The sequence below is a fragment of the Ambystoma mexicanum genome, chromosome 1p (genome assembly GCF_040938575.1).
Source record: "Ambystoma mexicanum isolate Mex_15411 chromosome 1p, UKY_AmexF1_1, whole genome shotgun sequence".
Taxonomy (NCBI): Eukaryota; Metazoa; Chordata; class Amphibia; order Caudata; family Ambystomatidae; genus Ambystoma; species Ambystoma mexicanum.
In genome coordinates, this window is record NC_090921.1 from 202,387,964 (window position 1) to 202,397,698 (window position 9,735).

Sequence of the window (9,735 nt, forward strand, 5' to 3'; positions counted from 1 at the left end):
CAAAATAGTTAACATGATCCAAAATTATCCATGAATGCTCTCTTATCACACAAGCAATCTTTAATTTTCTACTACTAAGAGTGGTTACAACCAATTGATTATTTTGTAATGCTTTAATTTAAGATCAAATGCACTTTCAATTTTTTGCTCAGCTTTGGCTTTGGTCTGTAAGAATACATAAATCCCTTGACGTAGAAGTTTGAATTTTGCTCTCTGTAGAATTGTGGTGCACTATCCATTGTTGGCTAATACATTTATGTAGGATGGACAGTGTTGTCTTATCGTAGAGGAGATTTAAAACTAGAAGTATATTGTTTTATTAATTTCATTATTTCATACCTATTTTTCTTCACACTTGTTTACTGTTTTCTTAAAATGTTTGGTGATATTTTATTGTACAGTTTTTTGGAATTGTAAGCCTAAATACATTTTGCTGACTGACTGACTAAATGCAATGTTAAGCTCTGATGACGTATACGGTGGTGATCTGATCTTTTTATTGATGTTATATTTAACAGAATGCTTTAAACTAAAAAAGCAATGCTCTTCTTCCCACTGCTATCCATCTCTAATGTTGATGAAATATTTTTTAGGAACCCGTCTCAGTATGCAGTCAAAGCTGTGCGCCTGGCTTTAGAAAGGCTGCAATAGAAGGGAAGCCCCTCTGCTGTTTCCAATGTGTCCCGTGTGCTCAGGGGGAGATTTCCAACTGGACAGGTGAGTGGATCACACATTTGCAGGTTAGTAGATGTCTGTAGATAGGTCTATCACACAAGAGCCTTATTTAAGCTCATGCATCAACGGTCAATCTCAAAAGTTATTTTTTTCATAACAATTAATTGAAAGGCAACCATGGGTGCCTAAAACTGCTTAAAATGGTAAACGACTTAAATGGCTAATTCCTGCAATTACATGTCCTAAAATAATGATTCTAAGATACTAGCTATTGAGGAGAAAGCTAGATATGAAATGTAGTCTGAGTTTTTTATTAAAATGGGTGTTCCCGATAAAGTGAACCAGCGATGAATATCGTTTTCTAAACCATCAATCAGCCCCACACCTCTAGTACACCAGAATGCATCCAAACAGATTGAAAACACAAGCAAATTATAAACCTCTGTGTCCAGTTTTATTAACGTGAATGGAACGGCAGGCTTATCTCCAAAAGGTTGTGGCTCTATGGCAAGTTGAAACACATCAAAAATACATTTATTACCCAATGATAAAAGGGACTGTCCACTCAAGGTTGTATAAAACTATCTACATTTTTATGATCCCAACAGGCAGTTCCAATACACTACAAAATACAACCCGCCCTGGAATGCAGAGGGCAGACAGCTTTAAAGAAGGAAATGGGATGCACTCTGGATACTGGCAGGAAAGTAGTCCGTATAGTAATTAATCGCGATAGTTCAAGGATACTTGTTTTCAACACAAAGGGAGCAATGAGTCATAAAATGTCACTAGGGGCCTTTGGAGAAGGACCAGGGGGATAGAACCACAATGTACCTTGTGCTGTAGGAGTTCCTGGAGCTTGGCCGGGTTGAGTCAGTTTCAGGGTGCTTTGTAGCTTCTGTGACAGAGTTCAAGACGGGAGACAGCTATGGGTGTCAGGTCGGCAGGCAGTTTGGTAAGGGAAGCTGGATGGACAGCTGCAGGTAGGCAAACCTGGTGACTCTGGGTCAGGAATCAGTGTCTCAGTGCTGGTTGGCGGTTATTTAATACTGATCGAGGCGTCTTGGATGCCGTTAGTGACTGTGGTGTAACAACAGTCAGTGGTGCAGTCGGTGTCAGCTCAAGGGGCTCAACTAACTCAAAAATGGCCGTCTCATAGCTTCTTCATTGGGCTCGTGTCACCCTTTAAGGCAGACGTCCAAAGCTGTGGAGAGTGTTGCAGGCAGCTGCCTTGTCCTTGGTTTGGTTCAGAGACTCACCGGCACTTCCCACCTAGGAAGTCCATATCTGGGCATGCTGCTAGAGGGTCCTTTGTTTACTGGGAGATGTTAGGGGGAGGAATCTTGCTTCCCTCTTGGAGGTCCTGGCCTTCTGTCACTGGTGGTAGATGTAAGGCAGACTGTACTTTCAGCCAGGGCCCAATGATGAGTTCTTCTTGCTACTCCTTGCAAAGTCATCAGATGATCTGCCAAAAGAGGGCATCATCCCTCTTTTAAAGCCAAATAGGCCAGAGTGATTGGTGTAGGCTTAGCCTACCTTAATGAACCAAACCTTCGTCCCCACCAACAATCTCCTGTATGTGTGAGGTCATAACCAGAGTGGTTTGCAACAGAAAAGGTGAAGGGGTGGAAACGTGTAATACTAAATCCAACATATCTTCCTGTCAGTTGTGGATCAAATGGTCTCTCTGGTTAATAGAGCTCTCTGTGGTTCCTGATTGAAGCGCCAGGTCTCCCTTGAAGCTGCGGCGAGACCAGACTTTCTGTTTGAGTCAAACCAACATACCTACCTTCTGAATGGGTTCTCCCTACAGGGAAGACTACGGTAACCATGCTGTCCCAGACATTACATTTTCCTGTTATTCGATGCTGAATGCGGGAGCTGGCATCAGGTTGACACAATGCATATGAAAGGGTGTTGGGTTTTTCCTGTCTCCTTTGTTAGCCTCTGCAGCCAGACCCATCTGGGTCTGTTTGAATTAAACTCGGATGTGTATGTGAATGCTACCACCAGCTACATGAATCAACAACAGGACATGGTGGATCTATGTAGCTTTTCTTAGTTAATTAGGCTGGCCATGGCAGGGGGGATGTTTGGCCATCCCCCTTCTGGGGTGACATGGTGTACTTCTGGCTGTCATATCCCAACTAAATATGACAGGGGGACTGCACCTGTAGGCCGTGTCCAAGCAGTGTAAACAGGTCTATTTATTTTTTCGGCATTTGTAACGCACCTATATGTGTGTCGTACAGTGAGCATAGGGAAATGTGTGCAGTTTATCCCCACACATTTTTCCAGAGGTTGATCTACCATCATTCAATTTAAATTTTTTTAAAAAAAACAGGCATGTGGATGGTCCAATTACTCACACATTCATCACCTCCAACCACATTTTTTTGCTCACTAATTATCCCAGTGATCCCTCCCATAAAGTACTGCCTTTGTCTTTTGCTCTCTCAAAATCCCTTCACCCTCAGTGTTTTTTATCTCCTCACATATGCAGGCCTGGTGCCATCCTTCTGTGTTTCCTTCTCTCTTCTTTCAGCCACTTTCTGTCTCTGTTCCCACCACCCAAAGGAGGAATGGTTTAAACAGAATAGAATAATGAGACGGTGATATATGTGGATGAACCACTAATACTCACCAAAAGCTCAATTTCCTACCTTATTGATTTTGATATTCGACTCCAAAGTTATTTGAGAATTGCTCACAGTATTATTTCTAAAATAAACTCAAGTTTAATAAATAAAAGCAAAATAAAATAATAACAGAAAATAAAAACATATTTCTAAATGACCCCATTGCTTGCATTTAAGAATAATGAGGCCCGAGCAGCGAAAGGGACACACCACCACTATCAGATACCTATATCCATTGCAAACCTGCAGCATATCGACATAGTTAATATGCAAATGCTAAAATGGACCATTCGGTCGTGGTATTACTCCTTTAATTGTTCTTGGTGTATGCCCAGCAGTAAACCTTTGACACACGATGTAGTTCACTATAAATAGTGCAAGGTGCTCTAAGAAATTCAGAATAAACCAGTCTTCTGCAATTTTTGCAGCAACTCTCTCCTTTGTGTGGGGTAATGCAGCTGATCAAGCATTACCTTTAATAATTCTACTGGCATCACCAGCATTCCAGTGCTATCCTCTTACCATAATGCTTCTGTGGGGAATAAAGAGTACCCCCTTTGTTTCCATACTCCTGCTCTTCCTGTGGTGCACTTCCTTATATCCATTAACTGAGTCATCAGCAATTTATTAAACCCTTCTTGCATCAACATAGCTGTGACAACTTTCTCTTTAATGCTCGGAGTGTCAAAACTCAAAATATCTGGAGAATATGCAGCCCTTTTGGCTTCTACATCTGCAACTTTCATTCCTCAAGAAATAAAATCTGTTTGCTTCATGTGAGCTGCGCACTTAACAACCGCTATGGCTACTGGGAGTTGTAGTGCCTTAATAAGCCTGCCCAATAAGAATGCGGGTCGCACTGGAGTGCCATCGCACCAAGGTAGCCCCTCCTTTTCCAACAGGCAAGCCCTGCGTATTCAGTTTATGTCACATAGGTGGATTCATTGTACACCGTCACTTCCTGCCCTTTGTGTTTCTCGAGCACGACAATAAGCGCTACCAATTCTGCTGCTTGCGCTGAAAAATGAGACGGTAGCCTTGCATTTGCTACAACTTCAAATTATCCATTTAACTTGTGCCTTACTGCCGCTGTGTCTGAATGCCTTTCCCCACTAGTCTGATCAATTTTCGAAGAACCATCAATAAAGAGAATTTCCCTTCCTGACAAAGCATTTTCTTCCACACAAGTTACATCATCATGGAATTCAACATTATTTGAACAATCATACAAATGATGGCCGCCAGCTATTTGCGCAGCTATAAACGTGGCAGGATTCATTATTTAGCATCTGGCAATTTTAATTGCTGGGATCAAAATTATTACTTCATAGGCGGAAGCTCTCTGAGATGTCAATGTACCTTTGGGTTTCTCTAAAATGGCAAACAGAGCATGCTCCACGAATAGAGTCATAGAGAAGCCCATAACATTACTTGTAGACTTCTCAATTACGAACATGGCGGCTGCCAATGACTGTTCGTAAGGGAAGTGTCCTTTCATAACTGGGTCTAAAATCCCACTGTAATATACTCTAGGCTTGTACGCCATTGTTGTCCTTTGTGTGAGTACTGCTGTCATAACTGTCCCATTTGTGTGCAAAACAAAATAAAACTCCTCAGCACAATTGGGAATTCCTAAAACAGGGGCTGTATAAATTGATTTTTTCAATCTCTCATACCCTTCCTCCATTTCTTTAGTCCACTCTATGTTCACTTTATCCACTTGTGCTTTCTTTAAAGCTTGCAAAATGTGTCGTGTATATAAAGTAAGGGAAGCAGAGACTAAAAACTCATAAAGAAATCTAGGTACCAGATACAAAAAAATCAAGCACAAATAAAACAAGTGATGAGGAGGCTTTTTTTGCGTTTTCACATGTCACTTTATTCGCAAAGTCAACGTTCACATTTCAGTTGGGCAGCGCAGCAGCAAATACTATGTGCTGATCTGCTTCCTGCATACATGTATGCCAAGAGGGTGCTTGCTTATGAAAGGCTCCCTACACACATGGGTACACAGAGTACATTTTATAGTGACAGTCCCTTAAAGGCCCTTTCGCTCTGAGGTGCATGGCGACAACAATAATTTCTATCTTTGTTTTGGGGATAGACATGTACGGTGGACAGCAAATATTCATACCACTGCAGTTATACCTAAGAAGAAGTGCTGACAGACATACAAATGTAAAGAAAACATTCAGAAAGACATTTGTAAGAAACACATAATACAGTAAATCAAATTTTAGGACCCTATGTGGGATGAACTGGCAATTCAGTTCACAATATAAGGACCACACTCAGTTGAATCTTTATTTTTACAAATCAGTTTGAGCAGGATTGGTAGGTAAAGAGATAGGGCCTCATCACGAGTTGAACGGTAACGCCGGCGGTATTAGCGCTGGATCACGGGTTTGTCGGTAATGGAATTCCCCATTCCCCACTGAGCCCATTCGGGAATGCCCCATTCCCCATTGGGCCCAATGGGGAATTTTCGCACTCTTACCGCCGGCGGATATCTTGCCGGCGGTAATAGCGCAAATTTTTGGCGGATTTCCCCCCAGCTCAGAGCTGGGGAGAAATCCGCTGAAGCCCTGATTTGGCGGACCCTTAAATCCGGCGGTAATAGCGCGACCGCCGGATTTAAGGGTTACCGCCAAACTCGTGATGAGGCCCAAAGTACTTTCTCCATTAATAGCATATTACCTTTTCTATCGGTCCATCTAAGGTCCATCCGTTTATTCATCTTACTATTTTCAGAATAGGCCGGCCTGCCAAAAATAGAATAAGTACCCTCAGGTGCTAGAGATAGCATCATTTTTCTATTTGCTATTGAAACACAACCACCATGCTATGGAAAAATGAAATATTCAAATGCAGTGTGGAAATTTTATAAAGCGCTTTGGCGTAAGGCGCTTTATAAATAAACAAATACAAACAAATACAACTGCGTGTTTTTTTTTCTACATGTCTTTAAAGAGTAAGGGCAAAGTACGAAATCACACTGCAATTTTCTGGGGGGGTTTGAGACCCCTAAGAGACTTGTACAAATTTGCGAGGCTTTCCAAACTTTACGAATCGTGTATGTAAATATTCATATATCACTTTTAATAGAGAGTTAGCATTACTAGATAAATCCAGTATATATTTTACATATAAATGAGTGGTGGTTATAAGCGATAAGTGATAAGTATTTGTGATAAGAAGAATCTACGATTTGTGGTATTTTGGACCTGATTAGCAGTTTGTGTAGCCACAAAATCAGAATTTATGTAAACATGCATTTGCTATATAAAAATAGGTTTGGTAACTAGCCACGATGTGCTTTACGTTTTGTTGTTTAATGATAGATAGGTTGTTGCAGTTCCATTTCATAAACTTTCTGAATACATGGAATGCCTAAAATATGGAATTCATTTCCTGTCCAACAGATTCTGCCGAGTGCTTCAAGTGTCCATGGGACTGGTGGCCAAACTCTGGACAGAACCACTGCACCCCGAAGTCCAAAGAGTTCCTTTCCTATGAAGAGACTTTAGGAGCTGTCCTTACAGCAATTTGCATTCCTTGCTCTTTAATGCCAACTGCAATTCTGGGACTCTTTTTCAATTTCAGGAACACCCCCATTGTGAAGGCCAACAACCGGTCTCTCAGTTACCTCCTGCTTCTTTCTCTCACATTGTGCTTTCTCTGCTCATTTGGTTTCATTGGTTATCCAACCCCAGAGAAATGCCTCCTCCGCCAGGTGGCCTTTGGCATCACATTTGCTCTTTGTGTCTCTTGTATCTTGGCTAAAACCATCATAGTGGTTATTGCCTTCAATGCAACGAAACCCAACAGTAACCTAAGTAGATGGGCAAGACCTCAATTCGCCTACATTGCTGTCAGTGTTTGTACCTTTATTCAGGTTCTTCTATGTGTCTCTTGGTTGATTGGCTCTCCTCCTTTCTCAGTGAATAATATTCGCACTCAGCCTGGAATGATAATAGTTGAATGCAATGAGGGATCTTCCTTTGCTTTCTGGTGCATGTTGGGATACCTTGGACTTCTGGCTACAATCAGTTTCATAGTGGCCTTCCTCGCCAGGAAACTGCCTGACAGCTTCAACGAGACTAAATTCATCACCTTCAGCATGCTGGCCTTCCTGAGCGTCTGGATCTCATTTATTCCAGCCTACCTGAGCACTAAGGGCAAGTACATGGTGGCCATGGAGATCTTTGCTATATTGGCTTCCAGTTCTGCTTTGGTGTCTTGTATATTTTTTCCAAAATGTTTCATCATCCTGTTGAGACCGGAGATGAACACAAGAGAACATCTTATGGGAAGAACCACGGCACCCAAGAACAACGATAATTCGAAAGCACATGTTTTTTAATGCGCTTGGATTCCTCACAAGTTTGTCTTGTGGTTTGTTCGATTTCCTTCTTCTCGCACTTTGAATGCCAAAGCTGTGCAATAATGGTCCAATGCTGTATAAAATGTTGGCTAAAGAACCCTTTTAAGCACTCTAGTACTTTCCATCATAACGCTTACAGGTTTCATGTGAACTGTTTTTTTTCATGTCATCTGTATATGTGGTACAGCTCTACTAAAAAATGTATCATGCCTGGTCCATTGTCAAAATTTATGGAAATCTGTCCACTGTAAAATAACACATCATAGCACATCAGGAAAAGGACGCTAAAGAAATACATCCACGGACTCCAAATTCAAATAATAAATTAATGCATTGGAGATGATTGTTGGCATTGTTATTTTTTTGTTTTATTTCACTTTTTATAGTGATAATTCGCAACACATTTTATTTTCCAGAGCAAGGCAGAAAGAAGAACTGGGTATTACATTGAACCAATGCAGGAACCATAGCGAATACAGTGCATTCCTGTTTAAAAACATCAATTTCTGACACAAACACAAAGTGTGTAACAATGACCTAGATAAAAGTCTGGGGACTCCCGTAGGAGATCATCTCAAAGCCTAGTCAAGAGCCAGGTGCTTGGTGTCTGGAAAGACTACATTAATCAAGGTTGATTTGTGTATATCTTGAATTGTTTAAGTGTTTTGTGCTTAGGGAAGTTAGCTGGTAATGCAATAGTTTACGGAAAAAGGCAGCACACATCTGCATCTGAGGTCTTAACCTTTTATACCTCGGATGGTTCAAGAGTTTATTAACTTCAAGTTGGTGAGTAGTGCTCAGCAGTGCTTAGGTTAACTTAGTGTCCTGGTTGTGGAGATCTCTGTGCGAGATCTCCCACCCCTTGTTAGTTCACCATTGCCCTTCCTTCCTCGTCCCCCGTGCGTCAGCTCCTTGCGTGGTTCGCCCACAATCCCTGATCACATGCTCCCTGTGCCGCTTCCACCCTTGCCTCTACCCACGGCGTGTCCTCAGTCCGCTTTGTCCCTCGCAATATTGATTGCCTGTGCTTCTGCTCCCCTTCCATCCTTAGCTATTCTCGCTTCTGCGCCTCTTTAGCCCGCTTGCTCCCTCGTAATACTTGATCGCGTGTGCTTCCGTGCCCTTCCATTCTTGGCGACGCTCGCGCCAGCGCACCTCATCCCGTGTGTCACCTGGCAATCCTTGATCATGTGTGCTTCCACAACTTTGCATCCTTGGCTACGCTCGCGCCTAGGCTCCTCAACCTGCGAGGTTCCTCACAATCCATGATCGTGTGAGCACTGTGCAGTTTCGATCCATGCCTGTTGCATTTGTGCGCCCTCGGCCTGCGTGGTCCCTTGCACTCCTTAATCGCGTGTGCTTCCGTGCACCTTCCATCCTTGACTATGCTTGCACCTGTGCATCCTCAGCCCACGCGGTCCATCACAACCCTTGAAGGCATGTGCTTCTGTGCCCCTTCCATCCTTGGCTATGCCCTCACATCCTCAGCCCCCTTGGTCCCTTGCAGTCCTTGATCGCGTGTGCTTCTGCTTCTTCGATCTGTGGCAATGCTGGTGCCTTCACAGCTTTCTCAGTCTTTGCTTGCGATGCTCCCTCGCAATCCTTGATCGGGTTTGCTTCACGCCCTTCTAATCCTGGCTTACTAGAACCCACATACTGTGTGTGTCCTTGCCCTACTTCAGGGTATCAGGTAATAATATCCCCATACATTATGTCCCCATACATAATGTTGCAGAGAAAAGCGATTGGTGACATTACATATGGTAACATTATGCTTGGGGACGGGTTGCAGGGATGTCCCCTGCTCCCCTTGTAAAAAGAAAAAGAAATCAGGAGTTGCAGGGGTTTCCCCGCATGTTCAATGTAATAATGTCTCCCCAAAAAACAGTTTCTTTTTTGTCAGGAGACATTTTTGCGGGGACATTATTACATGGAACCCTTCAGGCTCCTCCCCTGCACCTCCTTATAACCCTCCCAGATCCTGTTGCTATGCTGTGTTGCTGTGTTTTTTCTTCTGGGCCCCTTTGCTTATTTGAC

General features: G+C 42.7%; 1 protein-coding gene across 1 annotated transcript in view; it reads left to right on the forward strand.

The window, feature by feature from the left end:
• Positions 1 to 7,677, forward strand: part of LOC138468366 (extracellular calcium-sensing receptor-like) — a 78,087-nt gene extending 70,410 nt beyond the window's left edge. Inside the window, exons 7-8 of the mRNA XM_069608934.1 lie at positions 594 to 717; positions 6,737 to 7,677. Of these exons, the coding sequence (XP_069465035.1) occupies positions 594 to 717; positions 6,737 to 7,677 (1,065 nt within the window). The remainder of the gene's footprint in view (positions 1 to 593; positions 718 to 6,736) is intronic.
• Positions 7,678 to 9,735: the final 2,058 nt, after the last annotated feature.